At 34.7% G+C, this 21465-nt stretch overlaps 3 protein-coding genes across 9 annotated transcripts; all 3 read right to left on the bottom strand.

Moving 5' to 3' along the window:
* LOC18610598 (kinesin-like calmodulin-binding protein) lies at positions 480-9708 on the bottom strand. 4 transcript variants are annotated; one of them, XM_007046352.2, is made up of 24 exons: positions 9403-9708; positions 8825-9043; positions 8566-8638; positions 8288-8419; positions 7966-8204; positions 7542-7869; positions 6560-6659; positions 6298-6479; positions 6105-6220; positions 5829-5931; positions 5565-5717; positions 5323-5469; positions 4757-4957; positions 4463-4627; positions 4276-4380; positions 4007-4147; positions 3721-3915; positions 3430-3556; positions 3051-3253; positions 2747-2929; positions 2343-2438; positions 1908-2105; positions 1445-1716; positions 480-904 (listed from the first exon to the last, which is right to left on the bottom strand). In XM_007046352.2, exons 2-24 carry the CDS (start codon positions 8980-8982, stop codon positions 712-714), a joined length of 3810 nt encoding a protein of 1269 aa, XP_007046414.2. In that variant the 5' UTR covers positions 8983-9043; positions 9403-9708; the 3' UTR covers positions 480-711. The 4 variants fall into 4 exon arrangements, with proteins under 4 accessions (XP_007046414.2, XP_017969301.1, XP_007046415.2 ...); XM_018113812.1 differs by having other exon boundaries at positions 8825-9673; XM_007046353.2 differs by lacking the exon at positions 9403-9708 and having other exon boundaries at positions 8810-8827.
* LOC18610616 (N-acylphosphatidylethanolamine synthase) lies at positions 11243-16398 on the bottom strand. Of its 3 annotated transcripts, none has more exons than XM_007046348.2 (6): positions 16037-16398; positions 14840-15052; positions 14584-14711; positions 13708-13805; positions 12106-12243; positions 11243-11934 (listed from the first exon to the last, which is right to left on the bottom strand). In XM_007046348.2, exons 2-6 carry the CDS (start codon positions 15046-15048, stop codon positions 11650-11652), a joined length of 858 nt encoding a protein of 285 aa, XP_007046410.2. In that variant the 5' UTR covers positions 15049-15052; positions 16037-16398; the 3' UTR covers positions 11243-11649. The 3 variants fall into 3 exon arrangements, with proteins under 3 accessions (XP_007046410.2, XP_007046409.2, XP_017969877.1); XM_007046347.2 differs by having other exon boundaries at positions 13708-13793; XM_018114388.1 differs by lacking the exon at positions 16037-16398 and having other exon boundaries at positions 14836-14924.
* LOC18610617 (CBS domain-containing protein CBSX3, mitochondrial) lies at positions 16899-19439 on the bottom strand. Of its 2 annotated transcripts, none has more exons than XM_018118492.1 (6): positions 19262-19439; positions 18146-18408; positions 17978-18059; positions 17488-17561; positions 17340-17400; positions 16899-17260 (listed from the first exon to the last, which is right to left on the bottom strand). In XM_018118492.1, exons 2-6 carry the CDS (start codon positions 18401-18403, stop codon positions 17223-17225), a joined length of 513 nt encoding a protein of 170 aa, XP_017973981.1. In that variant the 5' UTR covers positions 18404-18408; positions 19262-19439; the 3' UTR covers positions 16899-17222. The 2 variants fall into 2 exon arrangements, with proteins under 2 accessions (XP_017973981.1, XP_007046407.2); XM_007046345.2 differs by having other exon boundaries at positions 16899-17249.

Raw genomic sequence — 21465 nt, 5'->3', positions numbered from 1 at the left:
GTGTTTTTGTTTTTTTTTTATTATTATTTCAAAATTATTGTTATCAATCAAATATTATAATAAATCATAATAATTATTTCTGTCATATTTCCTTTATCATACCAAACTAAATAATAACTATTTTATTCTATTCCCACTTCATTTTATTTTCATATAATAATTATTCTATTTCATTCATATTTATTCCGTCAATCAAATGTACCATGAAAGTTTCCTCTCTCTCTATATGGTGTCCTGAAATTTGTGAATAGACAAAAAAGTCCCCGGTCAGTGAATGCAAACCAAAGACCACGCTTTTTATGACAAATAATTTTTATATTAAGAAAAATTGAGAATAATAAGTGTTAAAAATAATATATTTTTTGGACATCCAAAAAACTGACAGTAAAAAATTTTAAGGGGTGTAATACATTTTTTTTCCTCATGGTAAGCACTTCGTTGCTTACACGTAACAAACAGTGTTTACTCCTGCCCACCACTTGTTTTATCCCATTCGTGTATGCATTCATTTAATTAGTAGATAGAAAATATACACAGTACACTTTTAAATCTTACTCAAGTCGGTTAAAACTTAATGTGAACTGTACCTAAGTACATAGTTGAAATGCTATCAACAAATCCCTTTTAGTCCATCCACCAAGGTCATACTGAATGATTTGATTTGCAAGATCCATCGAGCTCAGTTTCTTGTCAATTCACAAAGCACGGACTCTACATCGAGTGACGACCATCTGCCCCGTCTTTTGTCGTCCGCTCTTCCTGAATTTCTTCATAATCCTCGTCATCACCCCTCCTACCAGCTTGTTCCTTCCAGTATGCAACCAACTTTTTCAATCGAGCCACCTCTTTTGAGCAAATGTTTTTGCTGGGATCATTTACAATGGACCGAACTCTTGATGCATATCTAAATTAGCAAGAAGAGGTTAGAAATAGAACATTATAGGCATAGAAACACAAATAGTGACAAGAATACAGCCAATTCACCAAAGAAAATCAGTTTCTTTAAGCAACATCATCACGGAATTAGTTTGCACAAAACCTTACAATATCCACTACCAACATGCATTTCAAATTAGTTATACATTCATCTCGTATTATTTCAACTTATTTTTCTTAACATACTAGTACTCACACATATCAGACACCTTAAACTAGAAATGAAAATCCGATCCTCCAATTACAACAAAAATGTACAAAATTTATGTTGAGCACGAATTTCTGTGCAAAAACCTGTATTGAAGATCCAGGAAGAAAAGATGATATTGTATAATATATTGACACTATAATTTATCTTAAAGGTTATTATATCAATTCTATCGAAAACCATATCATATTCTCCCTAATTTTGACTTATGCAGTTGTACGTTAACTACTCACTTTAATATGATAAAAACACTTGAAAACAGAAGTACTTTAATGTAGACAACTTGTATAGAAAACATACGTTAGAGAGTTGTACGTCTCATCCAAATTTGATTCAGCTGGAGACACGTTAACAAACATGAGTGTTTTGGCATTACCACCAAGTGAATCACTCATTAACATCGTTAGCTTGTGATTCCTGTAAGGAATATGTTGGCTGCCAGAAGATAAAGCACTAATGACATCCCCAAGTGCTGAAAGTGACTTGTTGATACTCTGAGCTTCCTTGAGTTGATCACCGACAGAACCTGACTTCTTCACTCTCTCAGAACCAGCAAGGTCCACGAAGCTTAGCTGCACATGAGAGCATTAGATTGTCATCTTTTTACAATCATGCAAGTGCAAGATTTTCTTTATCCTTCTTTATTTTTAAAAAATTGTTATTTGTTTTAATATCTAAAAAACTAAAAACCTTGGCAAGGCACTCAATACTTTGTAAGATTCAAATTTATGCAAAGTCATAATATACTGAAAAATGATTATACCTTTCCCCTTGCAACAGACTGTGTTTGAAGATTGGTACTCTCAATAACAATTGAAAGTATTAGATGAGATCTTGAACTTTCTTCATTCATCTGTGTCCCAGATATGTGTCTTCGTTCTGATCCTCTATGAATAATGCTTTTTAACTCCTCAAAAGTTGATATTGGCATAACTGTTGCATTTTCTACGGCCACCATTCCCTGAATATCACAAACTAAAAGCAAATGAAAACTAGACAAATAAACTAAGCCAGGGAAAATCATCATAGAAAATTCTATAGCAAAAAAATTGTGTAAGCAGTATAAATTCTTCGAGAAGCAAGGAAAATCATCATAGAAAATTCTATAGCAAAAAAATTGTGTAAGCAGTATAAATTCTTCGAGAAGCAATACCGGTGAAGGTACAAGCCACAATCTATCCACTATAAGCAATTATACCTTCGGATCTTTCTTTATATCAAGTTTCAGACGCTTAGCATTCTTTTGTAATAACAAGTCTACAAGTGTATCCTGGTATAACTCCACCATATATGCCTGTCACGTTAATGATGAATGTTAGTAGTTAGTTGATGGGATAAAAAATTTGATTTTCAAACATTTTTAGAAGGAACATTATCAATTTAGTTCAACATGAAAAGATCTTGTCATGTTGAAAAGAATTGTGAGAGAGCAACCTGATAGTTTTGAACCGTTCAATTAAATATAAGATCATGATTCAGATGTAGTCATTCAACATCATAAAAGCAAGTAAAATGGTGTATGCTTTATGCATTTAATGTCCAAATTATTTGGAAAAAGAAACCTGTTATGTATATAAATTATACTGTTTTTAAAATAATTACCTTCAATGAAAATGAGAATTTGTTGCTATCTCGCCTTAAAATTTTGAAAAGTTCTGCAATAGCTCGAGGTGTCAATCCAGGATTGCTATCTGATCCATATATTGTAAATGTCTTTCCAGAGCCAGTTTGACCATAAGCAAATATGCAAACATTGTACCCATCTACAGCTGATTGCACCAAGTACTGCATCATAAAAACCAAAAAAGGGAAAAGGTGAAGGAGATACAGTAACCTAAAAACTACAAAATTAAAATCCCACATCAAAGTAAATTTAAAACAAACTACCAAGGTCCATCCAGCTTACCCTCGTATCCCCAAAAACATCTTCTTGGGTGGCATTGTCATCATAGACACGATCATACATGTGTTGTTTTATTTTATCATCCTTCCAGGGATGTTCAACAGTGAATTCATCCAAGCCTGTGAGCACTTTTCTTTCCTTTTCAACCATCTCTTTCTCATTTAAAGGTCTCACACGACAAAAAACTCTAACTTTGCCTTTCATATCTGAAGTTTAAACAATGGTAAATCATGTATTGGTCATTTAAAAGGGAAAAAGATTAAAAAAAAAAACCCTCAACTTGAGCTATGAACTATATGTTATAACAAATACAATATACTAAAACAACTTCAACATGATATTTCCAACAATATATTGAAGAATTTGTCTACTTTATTCCAACCTTCTATTGTATTAAAATAGCGCTTTCTTAAAACTTGTTCTTCCTTATAAAGCACTTCTAACTCAGCAAGTTGAGCCCCTTGCATCTTCAAGATAGCGGCAGTTTGCTCATTCTTTCTATCAATATCCTGACAGGACAATAAAACTTAATAGGTAAAAATGGATTCAACTAATGAATTGTGAGCAACAAGGGCATAAACATTGAAATTCCCTGTAGGATTATGGCAAATTTATATCTAAGTCCCATTCACATACATAGAGGACATACTTCAAAATTTAAAGAGACCAGTACCTCTTTCAATTCCCTCAGTTCCTCTAATTCTTTTAAATTATTCTGCAGTGCAGCAAAATCTGCATTCCTAATTGCAAGAGTCGACTCTGCAACAGCCAACTCTTTGGTAACCCCTTCCAACTTCTTTTCAAGTTCAGAAACTTGCAGCTTTAAGGCTTTGCATTCTTGCTCAAGGCTCTTCTTGAGAATTTTCACCTATATTTTGAGTACCAGTGTGAATGATTAATCTAATTACCATGTAAAATCAGCTACTTGCACAAATATAATTCCAATCTCACTACATCACCTCGTCATCTTTCTTCCTTTCTAGTCCAGAAATCCTCTGTTCCAATATGACCTTCTCATTTGTTAATCTTTTTTTCTTTTCTTCAGCTATATGCAACTCTTCTGTACGAAGTTTCAACTCATCTTGGAGATTCTGCACTGACTGCAAAATAGAACATAGTGCAAAAAGGTTTATCAATTACAATCTAAGCAAACAAATGTCATTATCATATATAAAATCGGAGGATGACATAGAGCGTTACTTAATAGCATTGCATTACGAAGTCCTACCTGATTAATTGTTCCACCTGTGTCCCGTTCAGCATTGTTCTCTGAAACTAGATTACTTAACTTAGCCAACCTCACTTCCATCGCCTTCTTCTCTAAGAGAGCAGCCTACAATATTCAAATGTAAAAACAGGAAAAGTACAGGGAAAATTGATATAAAGATTAATTTTAAAAGATTAAATATACTAGCCTGAAGAGCAGTATCCTTTTCTTCACATAATGATCTAATTCTATCACGGTCGCACATAACTTCCATTAAGTCTTCCTTCTCTTTCCTCAAGGCATTTTTCAGACACTCCAATTCTTCTTGTGTTTTCAACTCTTGCTTTTGCTTCTCATGCAGTTCACCCAACAACTAGATTCAAGTATGTAACACATTAATTTCAAATGAAGTTTCCAAGACAGAGATATACAATCAGAACTTCAGAAGTCAAAAATGTAATCCGGATTCAATGCGAATCGCCAAATTTCTTTTAAAGCTTACTTGATTGGTGTTCTTTTGAGATTCTTCAACAGCTTTTGATAAATCCTGAACACGTTTCTCATACACTTCTAGACTAGGAGGCTTAAAATTGTTAGAATCATCTCCATTCACAGAGCCATTAGCAACAGACCGAGCTTTTGAGTAACGTCGTAACATGACATCATTTATATGTGTTTGAAGAGCTACACAAATTTCTTCCCCCTGCATAAAATGGAAAACATTCAATTGTCACCAAAAATACAAATGGTAAAGAGATGTTAAAGTTCCACAAACAATGTAACTAGACAATAAAAGTTTAATGAGAGCTAGCACCTCATATTCCACTTCTTTATACATATGGAAGCCCATTGGCTTCTGTAGCTACAAAATGAGAGATACCCATTTTCTATCTTATCACCCCAACCCCACAAGATACAAACCTAAGATCTCCAAGTTTAAGATCAAAAGATTTAACCATTGAAGTGCCCTCTTGAAGACTTGCACCACATGCTCTAGGTCTATGGGCTGAATATAAATTGCATTGTCCAAAAACAAAGGAGGAGGATGATAGAGAGAGTTGTCTAAACCTGTTTAGTTTCAAATTGAAATATGTGAAGAACACCAGCAACTCGCATCTTGAAAAAGACAGCAGTGTTGCTGCTCCCAAATTGCATTATGTCTCTTAATTCAGCTGAATGTAAATACTCCTTGGGAACAGGACGAAAAAAGTGAACCTGCATAAATGAACACATACATTAATCTTTAGCAATTTGGGAGTGAATAGTGAAACAGAAACCATGACCCACACAAACAAAATGTCAAAACTGACCCCACGCTTGTTGATACCCAAAATTATCCGTCCAGGCAGAAGTCCAATTGGATCATCAATTTTGCGAACACTGAAGAAAATTGAATTTCCATACGGAAGTGTTCTCAATATCCGTAGAAATTGTTGTCTTGCGTCATCTTTTGTCAGGTGTTCCTTCATGATTGCCAGATCAAATTATAATCAGAAGAAAATTTTACCACTGCTGCATAAATTTGGAAAACTAAATCAATCAAGAATAAGGAATTTAAAAATTAAAGTTCTCACCATTGAACAGTAACGAGAAAGAATATCCAGCTCCCACTCTCGCCTTGCTCGAGTAATTGCAATTTGTCTAGGAAGGAATCTTTCTAGGAGAGTATTCCAGTCACTAAAATGATATTACGTTATTCAGCAAATTTTCTTAAAGCTCAAATCCCCAAAACCAAAGAATGATTCAGTAATGCTTGTGACACCAAAAACAGTAGGAAATGAAACAGTATCATTACATGTATCGGAAGTTCAAATGGCTAGACAAAAGGAAGTCTGGATAAGAGAACTTACGTGCACGATTCAGGGCTACCAACAAATCCAATCTCAACCAAGATCTGCAAAGCAGACAACTGTGCAGCATCATCCCTTCCAACAGGATAATTGCCCAAAATATAATCATGTTGTAGCTGCATAAAGTATCAAGTTTAGAAATATATCAATCGTGTTAAAGCTGTTGTATACAAATTCAAACCAGATCACATACTTGAAAATAGGACAGCTGCACAAACATTGGGTCTGTTACCGCTTCATCTGACTCCCGAAATAGCTTCTTTTTAAATATGAGTTTACAGTGTAATATTTCCCCTTTACTTCGATCCTTAGCTGCCTTGAATTCCGCCAGCAAATCGCCAATATATTTATTATCATCTAACCCAATGTATTCCTCTATGTGACAATAAGTGAGCATTAGACAATAGTGTCAGCAAATCTTTATGTAGGAAATAATCAAGAAGTAAAATAGATACCATTCCCTGGATCAGGAGACTTGGAACCAGTAACAACTTTACGGCATTCAAACATGCTGAAGCTAGAATAAGCTGAAAGTTTAATTATACTTGCAAGCTCCTGATGCAAGAAATTGAGACAAAAACAGTCAAAAGAAATGTGTGCTGAAATTGAAGATAACATATACCCACCAATGACATCCAAGCACAAGAAACTTTCTTAATCAAATTTACTTAGCATCTATCAGTGTTGAAGCTTAGCTGATACCATGTTTAGTAAACAGGTTGAAGGCCAAGAATAGAAATTTCTAATTAATTTCTTACTCAAAAATAGTGAGCCAAATTGTAATAGCATTCCAAGGAACAATCTAACAAAAAATTAGAAAAGAACCTCCCAATAAAACATAGAATTTGAGTTTCATATTAAACATTATAGCCTACCAGAGATGATCATATCACGCAGGAACTTAAATGCTGTAAAGGAAAAAATTGGTTAAGCAGTGGATTGAGACTTTAATATAAATGCTAAGTAGGAAAAATGCACGGGAAGCAAGATTTAATAAGTGAACCTCCCATACAACCATGAAGTTCTTACAACTACCCCTTCACTGAACAGATTCAGTTTTCTCAATCTGATGCAGAAATGCAATACAAGACACACACTCCGGATGAATGTACAAGAACAATGAATTTGTCTTTAGCTTGCAAAAACAATTATAAGGAATTCCTTATTCACCAAAATAAAAGGAGAAGGTTTTTTTTTTATTCTTTCTCACCAACTGGCTCAAGAAATATTAAATGCTAAAACCTATCAATTTGTCGTGACTTTAAGTAATGTATTCGGATTATGAAAACCAGCTCTATGGCTTTTTAAACATCATAGATAGTTTTGGCCTTTAAACACAACAAGTTTTGACCGAAAAAAAGTGATTAATTTATTTTCCTCTAATAAAATTACACCTACACTGATGATACACATAAAGTTGAGAATGCTTACTAGTACCTCTACAGCATCAGACACAGTCGTTGCCATGTCATATGTTATTTCTTCAAAAGTTTCATCCAAGAAAAACACGATAGTTGTTAGCTTTCGACCAGTTAAAATAGCTTCAATCTCTTCACGGGCTGGTATTGTATTACGGGGGCCCGCTTTGACAGAACGCTTCAAAGCATTTAACGTATTTAATGCAAGAGTTTGGACCTCAGAATCGGTGCTTGCACTGTGCGCTACATTGTGAACATACTCAGATAAATATCCACCAATGTCTTTGCTAGGAGGCATGGAGGATGCACATAAATACATCAGCTCCCATGCTTTGATCAAGTTTTGCCTGCATCATCCAAATGAATGAAGATAAGTAGCATGAAGTAAGAGAATAGGAATACATAAAAAGAGAAAGGCATATTCTTAAAAAGGACATGCTTACCTATCAGGATTGTTCCTTGTTTGTTTTGAAATCTGAGCAAAAAATTCATCTCGAAGTTCTGCACGCTTCAAAGTTTGCTTATATAGTTTTGCAACAAGCTCAATCCGTTCATCTAAGCTTAGTGGAGTTACTCGTTCAGATGAATCAACTCCCATATACTTCAAAACTATGTGGAACATTTTTGTAGCTCGGCTCACAAGGTCACTATTGATTTTAAGTAGTGAGGTTGGAATCGGATCCTGTGGATAGTTAATACTTCTAACTTAGATGTTTCAGAGTTTGGTTAACAGAAAAATTATGTTCAAAAAGAGTATATTATTACCTTTTGGAAACACAACATATCCTCAAATGTGAACTTTTCTCGAACTTGAGGGCCTACAGATTTTTTAGAGAAAAAACTACGTTTTCCAGCAGAATTAATCTGTTTCTGCATCATTCTTAAGAATCCCTCCACCTACACAATTGATTGAAAATCAGAATTTCAAGAAGCATTGGTCCAGAAAGAAATATAAACCTGACATGAATTCTGATCATTTTTTCACGCATAATCAACGGCAACTTTGCACAACATCCTTAAAGCTAGAAGGTGCAGTTCCCCACCTGAAATCTATCAATCAAGGGGATTACACCAGCAAGTTCTGCTGGAATTGCCATGGACAATGTATTTGGTGTACTGCATAAAAGAGAAACAGACTGCAATCAGTTAGAACTTAGAAGTAGAAAAAATTTCAGATAAGCAAAGAAATATATACGGGCATTTCCAACTGATAAAGTTCATGCTGAGGAAGTTAGTGAGGCTTGATTGCAATACACAATTTGGTTAATTAATAATAAAGAGGTGCACCTGAGGGGCACTTACGGAGGTGCAAAGTTGGAGCCATCGCTGTCGTAATCGTCCCCATTTGAAATAGAACCAGCGCTGTGTAACGGAGCATCTTCATTTCCAGTGCTAGAGCTAAAGGAAGACCTACTTGCTCTCATGCTTTGGGCCATGGATGGCAGCGTGTCAATGGTCATTTCACGGGAATCTGCCCGATAAAAACCAAGGATGCTCTGCTCCTAAATTATATGTGGACAACTGCAAAAACTCGATATTTGAGTAGAGATTACACAACTCAAGGCCAGCGATAATATTTGCTGAAATCAACTACGGTCTACTGTAAAACGACAAACGGGGAAAAAAGAAAAAACGGGAGATCCACACATAAGAACTGCATATAAATGGGGTGATAATAGGAGAAATCTGCAAACTCCTACTCCACCAACGGCATTGAGCTCTTATAAATATAGCCGAAATCGCGCAATGAAGTCAAGAATCGATCCCACAAATGCATAAAGGGATTGAAAAAAACAACGCTAATTTATAACAAAAAAAAAAATAGAATCGTTGGAATGATAAAATGGGTGCAATACGGGGAAAGGAAATAACTGGGTTACCTGCCGGTGGCATTGCAACCCAACGAACAGAAAAGCTATTGAGAGATCTATTGATGAGCTGGGCGGGGAGTGAAGAAGGCAGACTAGAAAAATAAAAAACCAAAAAGAGAAAAAAGAGAGACAATGGTGAGAGTCACGAGACTGCTATAAATGGACAACATAATGCATAATTACTTAAAATCTTAAATGGCTTGCGTCCGATATTACATTCGGCCTTAGATCTACTAACAAGTAACAACCACTTTGAATGGGTGTGGAAACAAATGAATTTTCAACTGCCCATATCAAATCAATTCTTCAAAATTCAAATAAACAAATGTTTAAAAACATTTCCACTCCCAAAAAAAAAAACTTAAAAGAATATTACTCCATCCATTCGAAAACATATGAAATCACTCGTCTGCAAACGTCTTATTCATCGTCTAAAATTGCAATACTACCCCTCCCAGTCCCAAGTCAGTCCAAGTCTCACCCCAAAGGCGGGAAGGTGCATTCTGGGACCAGGCCCAGCCACGGGCCCTTAACGCATCATTCTGCACTCGCAAAATTTGGACTTTGCACCTTTCCTAGAGGATCGTACTTTTGGATTTAACTTTTAAGCAACCTTACCTATTTCGTCCATTTCCAATAATATTCTCTTGTGTTTTTTTCACTCATAATTTTATCTTCATTATCAAATTTCAGTGCTTTGCTTTACTTAAATTACGTTATCCTACCTTACTAACTTTCACCTCCTTTTCGCCCGATAAGGATCGTTGTTGGTAGCTCCTTGACTTCAAGGTACACAAAACAAAAAGATCTCTAGTTGGTAAGTTTTACAGGATTTATTTAGGGGTACATTTTGGTAATTGAAAGCAATCCTCATTTTGGAAGATGAACAGGCATAATTGCATATGCCCCCGTTGATTTACTGCAAAATTATTGAGAAAGTGATTTTAAATGAAATAAAAAATAAAAAGAAGACGAAGATGATTAAATGCACTAGAAAATACTCTACTCTTGTTACTAATGTCCAGATCTTCTTCATCTCGGGACCATAGAAGCATTTCTAAAGGACAAGGGTGGACACGACAAAGAACGCGGAGGTAAACATGGGCTTTGGCATATTGCGTGGGTTGAGGAAGTATACAGTTGAACGGTGAATCTGACAAACAAATAAGCCTCCCTTCGACTCCCATGCTTACACTTGGACGAGAAACACCAAAAGAGTGCGTACAAAATCGAAAGATTCATGGAATTGCAAAATGCTAGCCGGCTATGCCTTACCGGCTTTTGTTGTTCAACTCGCAAAAAATAATAGTAAGAAAATAAAGAAGGATCCTTTATATTGTAAAAGTTGACAACTTTTCCTTCACGAGAAATGCCACTTAGAATGGCTACATCACTTGTCGTCTTGACATATATTATTAATATTTTTCTTTTTAAGTATGTCTTGATATATGCTTTATATACGTAAAGAGTACCATCGACAACCAGCAGCAGAATGAGTCAAGGAAAATGCGTTTATTACCTTCTAAGATAAACACGAAAAAGTTGGAAGCAATCCATAAAAAACCAAACATCATTAAATAATAATATAGTAGGTTTTACGCTTCATTTTTTTGTCCGCTTGTTTTTTTCCTCTCTCCCATGCAAATTTATTGTCCAATTTCTCAAAAAATCCTATGTTGTCTTGACTAATAAATAATCACATAGTATTCTGATAAATATTTAAGTCATAATATTCACTTTACACTTTGAACAATTAATTAGCAATTCTATCACCATAATACACATATATACCATCCATTCACATCCAATGCTTATACAAAGAAAAATGTTGACCAAAATATAAATTAAATTTAGAGTTTGATTAATCAATCTACTCACACTTATTAAAAATAGTTAAAATATAATTACATTTAATGCACTATTCTTGTAAATTTCAAAAGAATAAAATACATTAATGACTACTTTTTCCTTAAATATCACCTTAACCAATAATATTAGAACAACCTTCAAATTCAAAACCGGACTTCAGAATTTTCAAAGGAACGTTTTTGAAACGTCCAAGCTGATAGCACTTGCATAGTTATTAATTCATTTTAAGGTATATGTTTTCAAAACCAAGACTTGAACGTGGTTTCCAGCTAAGTGTGTTTCCTTAATGCAAAACTGGGCGCATGCGAGTGTACTTAAAAAATTAAAACAGAGACTCAATAACCATTTTATTTTTTTATCCTCAACATTAAATAAGGTTTAAATAACCTACTTTAAGAAACTTTTACCAGCATTTCGCAAACCCTCCATGGCAGTTTGTATTTGCTCTGAAATAGTTGAGTATAGGCATCTCTGTGCTGCTTCATCCAATCCATATGGGGAGAGAATGGGCCATCCTCGATAAGTACATGATAGATCACGAGATATGGAAATCGCCGTCTGCCTCATTCTAGGAATATCGAATTCTAGTGGCTCACCAATGATAATTTTGATATTTTTATTGCATAATGGAAATGGAGGCCTTCTGTCAGGAAAAAATTTTTCTGGCATCACCTGTGCATTATAATTGGAGACACAACGAATGAACCAAAATCAACAAATAGGCCAATCAGAGTAAAACAAAACCCAGGAAATTATTTCTAAGACTTTCACAACCTAAAGTCACTCAGATGAAACTGAATCTGGAAAATGAAGAGAAGAAGCAAAAGGAAAAAGATTTCTAACCTCTTCTAAACCACAATGAACAATGGGAAGAACTATTGGAGTCACATGAGCACGAACAATTAGACTAGCAGTTCCCCATTTTAATCGTCTTATGGGTGCATCTTCTTGTGAAACTTTACCTTCAGGAAATGTATGCAGCTAGCAATTGAAGACGTGAGAAACATTAGGACAGCTTAAAGCCATGAAGTATGAATTTTTGAGAAAATAAATCTCAATACAGCAACATGCACCCGAGCATTTGTCTCATTGGTTGGTGCATAATCCCCCTGCCTAAAGAGCAGGATTCGAATCCCCCCTCCCCCAATTATATAAAAAAAAAAATCTCAATACAGCAACATGGACACTAAATTAAAAACTTTTTAGCCATTCTATCAACAAGTTTAGTGTATTCATGAATGACACAACAAAAAGCCCAAGCATTTATCAATCTGTTAGGAGTTTGCCATTCTTAAACATGGATTAATTAAGGGATGCTGACAGCAAAGTCACATAAGGGAGTGTACAGCACATTTAAAAAACTTGCCTACAAAAAATCCAAGAGTTCACAACATCATCCAAGTTCAAACGATGCACTGGAACCCAAAACTTCAACTACAATATGTAAGCTATCCAATATACTACATTCAATCACCAAGGACATTTAAAAAACTCACCTACAAAAAAGCCCATGCATGTATCAATCTGTCACGTGTTTGCCATTCTTAAACATGGATTAATTCAGGCATAAGACAGTGTACAGAACATTTAAAAAACTGGCCTACAAAAAATCCAAGAGACAACATCATCCAGGTTTGAACCAGACATTAGAACCCAAAAACTTTAACCACAACATGTAAGCTATCCAATATATTACATTAAATCATCAAGGATTGCTTCAGATGTTTTAGATGTGAAATAATATTTTTTTTTGTCCAACAGGCTCTACTACCCCAATACTAGTTCGGAATTATAGCCAATAAGCTACCAACTTATTAGCACTCATATACCTTTTCAAATAATTCTCCTTCACTTAAAACTACAGTGGCTGTCCTGTGGCAAGAGATGGACTAAAAAAACAAATAGGTAGCAGATGAAAATTGAATGCCAGAAAATGCAAGGTACAACCTTAACAACTGGTTTATGGAGCTACCACGTCTGGAAAACCAAACCCAACATTTTGAAGACAATGCAAAGAAAGAGAAACAAAGACCACTTGTATCTCAACTAAATAAAATTATTCATCACTTGAAATTATATTCATTCTCTATGGTTTCGGTTCCTTTAATGTTCATTTTTTCCTTGAGAGTAAGGCTGTATATCTTTTTCGGTCTCTACTATTGAAGAGCTTGAAAGAAGAAGTGAAGGAATGAAGGAAGAATTATAAAAATGAAACTGGTAATGCGACTGTTCTCACCAACAAACCTATATAGCTGAAATTCTAAAGAGAGGCTCCATGACTGAGTAGGCATCAATGTTAACCTGATTGACTTGTCCAGGATGAACAAAAGCAACAAGACATTACAAAACATGTTTAAATACAGCTCAGAAGAACCCAACAGTCTCAGGATATAAAAGCTCTATCCGAAAGTTCTAAGTAAAGATAGTATAAATTTAGGTGAATACCCAGGCTCCATTGTTTAAGCACTCAAGGGCTTCATTCATGTGTTCCTGATAAATTCCGGCACCCCTTGTAATAGGTATGCATTTACCTGCACAATTTACTATTTCAGAGACAAATCTTACTTTAAACTATTTGCTCTCTTAAAAACCAAATCAAGCTCACATAAGATTTCTTCTAGGTATAAAGAAGGTCATACAAGAAGTACATCAGTAAGTAATGACAAAATTCACAATTCAAAAGGCATTTCTTATAATACCTTATAGTAATTGTTATATGTGAAAGCATGGCTGTTAAGGATAGTCAGTCTATAAACTTGTGGAGCAGGGGCTAGAACTAGTTATACCATTAGCAAGATTAAACCCATCAGGGAATCAATTAAACCCACAGATTTTGACCAAAGCCTGTGATAAATTACTAGGTTTGACCAACTATGAATTTTTTGCTCGATTAAACTACAATAAATTATTTCATCTAGAGTTGCTGCTTCGCTTACTAACTTATGCGGTAATTACACAAAGGGTGCCTCAAGATAAGGTCAATTTTCAATATGGTATCCAAGCTATAAAAATGTTCAATGTACCACTTTAACTATAAAATCTTTGTCTGTTTTCTCAATTAACTAAACTAAGACTGGCACCTTATGCTGGTGAGGCCTAAGGTATCTTAAATCCTTGAAAGGTAATTGTTCCAAACTAAATAACAGTGTTGAAAATAAGATGGTTGGTTATATGTGAATCCAATAAATACTGTTAAGTCAATTCAAAGCTAATAATAGAATGAAACTCATAAGCTAATGAAATATTAAATCAAAAAGTATTTCTTTGAGAGAGAGAGAAGTTGAAGGGTGATCATAAAGATGGGAAAGAGAAATGGCATACCAAGTCTAAAAAAATAAGTAAGGAGAAAATTTTTGAAACAAATGTCTTCTGCAGCAAGTACCCAGCGAGCCAATTTTGCATCCAAGGAGGGGAAACCCTTGAATCCCCAAAGAAGTGGATCATCCAAGCTGCAAAGCAACCAAATGTGATTGTTAACACCGAGTAAGTGCAATCACATATAATTTATTTCGTAATTAACAAAGAATCAAGTAAAGAAGAAAGCGAGAAAGAAAAAGGATTTAAGAGGTCTACCCACGTAGACATGTGATTGCTAACGGTGAGAAGTGGCATGCCAGGCGGTCGAGAGCGGACAAGACGAATGAGGGTTTCGGCATTGTGAATGGAGGAGGTGTTGAGAAGAGAGGTTACTGCCTTTGCGAACGACCCCACCGCCAAGAACACTATCTTCCTTGGTATTCCTCCCATGTGCTTCTCCCTGGCTGCCCATTCCATTTTCCTTCCCATTTCACTACATTAAATTTTGTAAGTGTTGATACAAAATTAGAGTCTCTATTTGATTTAAAATTTAAATAAATTTTTAAAAAAATACTACTAAGTAGTGTAATTTAGAACCGGTTTAGGAAAACTTTAGCCAGTTTTAGGTTTCTGAACCGGGTTTTAAATTTTGTAAACCGATTTAAGGGTTCTAAAAACCGACTTTAGGTTTGTTGAACTGGTTCAAAGGTTCTTGAACCATTTTCGAAGTTTACTTAATCGATTCAAGGTTTTCACATTGACTTTAAAATTTGTTGAATCGATTTTAAGTTTTTGCGAACAGGTGCTAGAAACTCCAAATCGGTTTTAGGGTTAACAAAACCAGTTTAGGTTTCTCGGTTTCAAGATGATGAAACTGATTTAAGGTGACTTCTATTTCGTCCAGTTTTATCTATTTGTGTACGTTTTTCATAAATTTTTCTGCGTCACTACTTGCTAGTTGGCCGTTACTACTGTAAATGGACGACCATGTAAAGCATAAGTGATGTGGTATAATTGAGGATGATTATGTGACCGGTCAAAATCTATAAGATAGATTAAAATTTCCCTAAACAAGTGTGATAATGACACCTGTCAGTGTTTTGTATTTCTAATAACTGCTTTCCCAATATTTCTTGACTCCAACTCATCCCCTTCACACAATCTTCGCAAGGAAGCAAAGTAAAAACCACTCCAAAAAGAAAAAGGTATTTAGCTCCCAATAACACATAATCCTAGAATCTATCAAATCCCTTTAAAATCAGCAATAATAAACACCCATAAAAAATAAATCTAACACCTTTTGGACAAATTAAAAACACCCACATCAAAAAACATGCTATATACCCTAAACCCCAATTCCAGATTTAATTCAGCATATATTACTTATGCTTCAGATTATTGCAGAAGAAAGTAACATGAATGCATAAACAATACAAACAAAACTAAAATTAAATGAGAATTATTGAATTAAAATTACCTGATTTAATAATTATTAGACGGAGAAAGAAAAATATGTTTTTTTTTGGAGACAGAGAGATAGAGGTGGGTGATACGGACAAAATAGATTTCGAGGTATTTATATAGTTTTAAGACTGAAAGAGACCTTGCACCCCGTGAAGAAGAACGGTGGCTAGGCTTATTTAGAAAGAGAGGAACTGTAGGCAGAAGGAACGGGAAGAGAAGAAAGAGGAAAAAGAAGGAAAGAGGGAGCCATCGGCGGAAAGGCCTAGTAGGGCAAACGCGACGGCGCCGGCGCCGGCAACGGAGTGGTTGGCTGCCAGCGTTGATGGGAGAAGAGGAGGAGAGCAAAAATGAAGAAAAGAGGAAGGTTTTGAATGCTAAGCTTAGCTTAAGATTTTATCGGATGACCAAAACTACGTCGTTTTGTTGGATACAAAGGAAAAGGAGAGTTCACCGTAGCCCAACAAGATGTTTCAAGCTTTGTAGATTTGGGTCAAATCTAACAACAATAAAGCTTTTTCCTAACCCATTGTTTTACCGCTTAACTATTTATTTTATTTATGTAATTTATTATTTTTTATTCATGAATTCAGCTTATGAAATTACTTTAAAAAAAGAATAAAAATAAATAATAAAATAATAAATTGAATTAAATTGTCAATCACTCACCAAAATTCTAAATAATTATAAGAGCATAGGATAAAACAGTAGTATTTAAAATTGAAGATAATTTACAAAATTTTATCAAACCCTTAAAAAATTTTAATAAGTACAATTAATACTCATATCTGAATTAACAAAGCATAATTATATAAATATTAGCATATATTAAGATATAAAAAAACCAAAATTTTTCAAAAATTAAAATTATTTGTAAATAAAAAATACCGAGCAAGACGATAATGTTTATTGGTAAACTGTTAGTCCACATGAAATTATTTCATATCGTTGCATATCGACATGTGGGAAAGAAAAAGCCACGCGACAGAGGATGCAGAAAACACACAGTATTTACAAGCTCTCCGCTTACTTATGTCCAACAAGTATGCAAGATAACAGGTAAAACACACAAGATTTCATCATCATCTAGTAACCTCCCTGAATGTAAGCATTCAGACGGTCCAACTCCTCACGGTGCTCAATCACCACAGCACGAACAACATCTCCAATGGAAACCATGCCGACCATTCCCTTCTCATCAATCACTGGAATGTGTCGGATTCGGTTATCTGCCAAAATACTACAGGTTACGACTAGCTTGACAAGGAACAGCCTAATGAACACAAAAAGTATTATGTCTTAGAAGCAGCATAGTTTACCTGTCATCAATTGCATTGCTCGCAGAACTTTGGTCTCAGGTGTGACAGTAATGAGCTTGTTCTACAACCACCATATAATAGAATCTTAGTATTCCCAACACAAGGAGTGGTGTAAAGGCACATCTAAACAATCAGCCATAAATAATACCTCTTCAGTCATGATGTCCCCAACCTTAGTTGACTTGGATGATCTTCCCTGTACTATTATTTTCCTAAGATAATCTGAAAGTTATATCATCAAATAAAAAAATTAACTAAAAAGCAGAATTGAAGCAGACCATAATTCCTTCAAAATCTCTTCTTGATAATTAAGAAAGGCACAACGAAGCAAAGTACAATCTTAGCAAAGCGAATAAAATTTGATGGGTGCTCTAAATGTGGTATATGCAATGCTCAAAATAAAGGGTAGCTTTGACTGTTTGACATGACAAATAACAGGAGAATTGACAACAAAATAATGGCATTAAATGCATGCAATTGCAAACTATAAGGTGTAAGAAACAATATAAATAAGCATAAAAATGAGCTGGGGCAAGCAAAAAATTAACAAGCTTTAGCTTATAAATTTTAAAATCGTCTTAGTCACACCAGTCATTAGTGCAGAATTAATTTCATCAAGGCAATACTTCTTCAAATACCTCTCTCAGTGATAATACCCGCAATTGATTCCTGCTCTCCAGGTTTTACAACCACCAGGGCACCGACATTGTGTTGAGTCATCTGCAAAGAAAGTTCTAGTTAAGGATGCAAATCAAGTATTCCATGACAAAGTTTTGAGATTTTATGAAAATCATAAAGATGCCTACCGACTTCACAGCATTGTACACAGTGTCATCTGTAGTGCACCAAAGCCAGGAGCCATCTGCACCTTTACCTTTTGCTTTCAAGATGTCTGCAATAGTGGTGCTCTCAAAGCCGTGCTCTTCCATACGAGCAGATGAAACTGATTCAAAGCGGGAAAATATAATGGGTCGCTTAACTGGATTGACCACCCGAATGCGTTGCAACACAGCATTTTTTACAGTATTCCCATGCAACAAAAAAGCTTGAACTGCCCCTTTCATTCTGCCTGTTATGATTGTGGAAGTCACATAAAAAAATCATTCAAACCGTCTCAGCAATGGCTTTGACATGAGAGAAGTATGTAATCTGATGTAAACGTAGAAACAATTCACTTAAGAGGCAGTTGAAGCCATGCCTTGTAAAAGTTATTTTGTAATATGAAGGTTCTACTGATAAGGTTTGGAAAGCAGCAAATGACAGCAGTAAATTCGATACTATGTCTCACATGTTAGAATGCTAAATACATGGGGCTAATAGAAAGACTTTTAATTTCAGTTCCAGGAGAGTTAAGGAGCTTTAAGTTACTTGATTTGTCATAGAGTTAACCTGATGAACAACCTTTGTGTTTAGGGAAAAGTAGAGAGAACAGTGAAGATAGTATCTGAAGAAGATGGAAATCTCAGCTTAAATAAAGAAGATCCACCCTGGAAATCATAGGAAATAATCATGAGTTTTTTTTGCTAAGCCCATTTTTCGGGTTCTTAATATATAATTCTAAACCGTTCAAGGTATTTGTCACAGAGTGGGGGCTTCCCTCAAAATCTTCAACTAAAAACTGCACATTTATTCACCGTTTGGCTGCCGAGAAAACTAACAAAATTTTGATTCTCATTCATTAAGAAAAATTCGTTTTTCTTTTGCAGCAAAACCAAACAGACCCTTCATTGGTTAAAAAACAGATTCTTTCAAGCCCAAAGAGAACTCCCAAGCAAGCTTTTTGAGTTCACTAAACACGACACAGATAAAATAAGTTACGTGAAACTGAATTGAGAAAACAATTTATAAAGGTTCTAATCAATTATTAGAAGCAATTCTCAGACCAAACAAACAACAAATCATGTAAACTTTTAATTTTGTACCACGAAGGGAGGAGGCGAGGAGCTGTTGGAGGAAGATGCAGTCGGCGCGATAAAGGAAGCTTCAGGCGCTCTTCAGTTGGCTCGGTACGGCCAGGGGCAAAGACTTTGGAGGCAGCAGCGGCGGATGCGAGTGTGAAGACCGAAAAGTTCGGGAAAAAATGGGCCCAGGAGTTACCTAGGGTTAGTCTTATATTTGGCAATTAGCTAGATTTATTTATTAAACTTCCGCCCTTCTCGATGTGTATGGTTGGCAAAGATGGCTTGTGGTTGCAGTGTTTTCTTTTCAGACGTGAGTTCGATCCTAACATTGACAAATTTTTACTAATTAAATAAATTATTAGTTAATAATAATAAATTTTACTTTATAAAATATAAGCATTATTAATATGTTTATATAGAATATATTATATATTAATGTATAATGCAAATACAATATATGTTGATCTATAACTAGAAAGTAGCCTTTGGAATTTTTTTTTTTGAAAAATATCAATATTGTATATATTTTGAATTAGGCTGCGGCAATGTAAAGGTTTCTCAACATTAAAAAAAGATATTTACATTATGCTCGTGACCCTGTCTAGTTTTTTCAGTGTAGCCTTTGCTCTTCAAAGCTTGACTTACAATCAAGTGAAATTGAGCTCAATGTCTTCATAACCAACGGCTACTTTTAATTATATGTCATCAATGCAACAAAAGGATGCATAATTGATTAGTTCATAAGTTCGGTCATAGACCACTATATTTAGTATTGTGTACGTGCAAAAATAATAAATTATTTGATCAGAAGAATGGTAGAGGTTGAGAATTTGTAAAACAAGTAAAGAAATTGTATTGATCTATAATTTAGAAAATTTTCATCTATTTATTTATATGAAGAGATTGTATTACATTTTCTCAATTTATACATATTTAACAATGAAATATGAAGATGATGATATATAAATATAATGAGAATATACAAAAAAATTGTTTAGCAAGGTAAACAATTGAAATAGTTACTGCAAAATGGAAAAAGAAACAATTAATAGTATACAAAAGTTGAGGCATGGTGTTGATTGACTTATATGTTTAATAAGTGTCATGTTGTGGCAAAACAAAAAAACTAAGAGACATAGTAAATAACCAAGAGTGAATTCAATTAGTTGATAACTTCATGTACGGTTTTTGTATGCACAATTAGCAATGCAAAATAAGGAATATGTTGTGATGATTTTATTTATAGATTGGCAAGGTAAACAGTTTCAAATAGTAGGAAAAAGATTGAAATAGTTTCAAAGGCATTGACTTTTTTTTTTTGAAAATCATAAGAAGTCGCCCATTGATATAGAGGGATGGAAAGAATTCCCATGGTAAGAACATTATCAAGAAGGTTGCATATTGGTTGATATGCCTTCAGACAGCAAGCATACTTTCCCAGCTGTGGGGGGTGAACCTATATCAATAAAAAACATAATCCCAACAAGTAGAAAACAAAAATAATCACGTGAATGTACAAGAAAAGTAATCCAAGAGATTCCACCATCAACCAAAAGAACTAGGCATAACAAACTAGTAGAAATCACCAGTATATCAAGGTTAAAACCGTCATCAGTAAAACACAACCATTAGACATTGAAATGAATCTAAATTTAATGAAAAATCGAGAAAAACCTTTTGGATGATTTCACAACCACAAAGAAACAAGACAAATCTCTTTCTCTTTCTATATGCAATTTTGATATATAACTTGGTCGTCTCATACTTCATCTTCATTTCGGCTTACGAACTTCTCTTTGGCTTGTTCTTAGGGTTTGATTTGTAAATCCCAAGTCCAAGGAAGGAGCAGAATTGCTAGCTCCTCATCATGGGAAGAAAAAACTTGGCAATAATCCAAGTTTTAATGAAATTTGCATTTTCAATACTTTCCATCAAATAATGCATTATCATCCTTGGATTAACCTTAGAGCACTCAAACTATTGGAAATGCAATACAACACCGCCCAATCAATGCTTCATAATTTACTAGCCGATTTGGCCAATCCGAACTTGTTTTAAATCGTCTATATATGTCACGTATATAATATACTAATTGTCGAGCCAGATTGCGAACATATTAACATTAAAGGCAGATGATGGCAAATTTATCTGAACCCGAGGCTAAGCAGAAATAAGTATAAGGTGCACCTTAAATGGGACTTATAATTTCTCTTTACCCCTTCGTA

This window comes from Theobroma cacao, chromosome 1 (assembly GCF_000208745.1).
Source record: "Theobroma cacao cultivar B97-61/B2 chromosome 1, Criollo_cocoa_genome_V2, whole genome shotgun sequence".
Lineage (NCBI taxonomy): Eukaryota > Viridiplantae > Streptophyta > Magnoliopsida > Malvales > Malvaceae > Theobroma > Theobroma cacao.
Note: the sequence above shows the minus strand (reverse complement) of the source record. Positions and strands in the feature narration are given on the sequence as shown.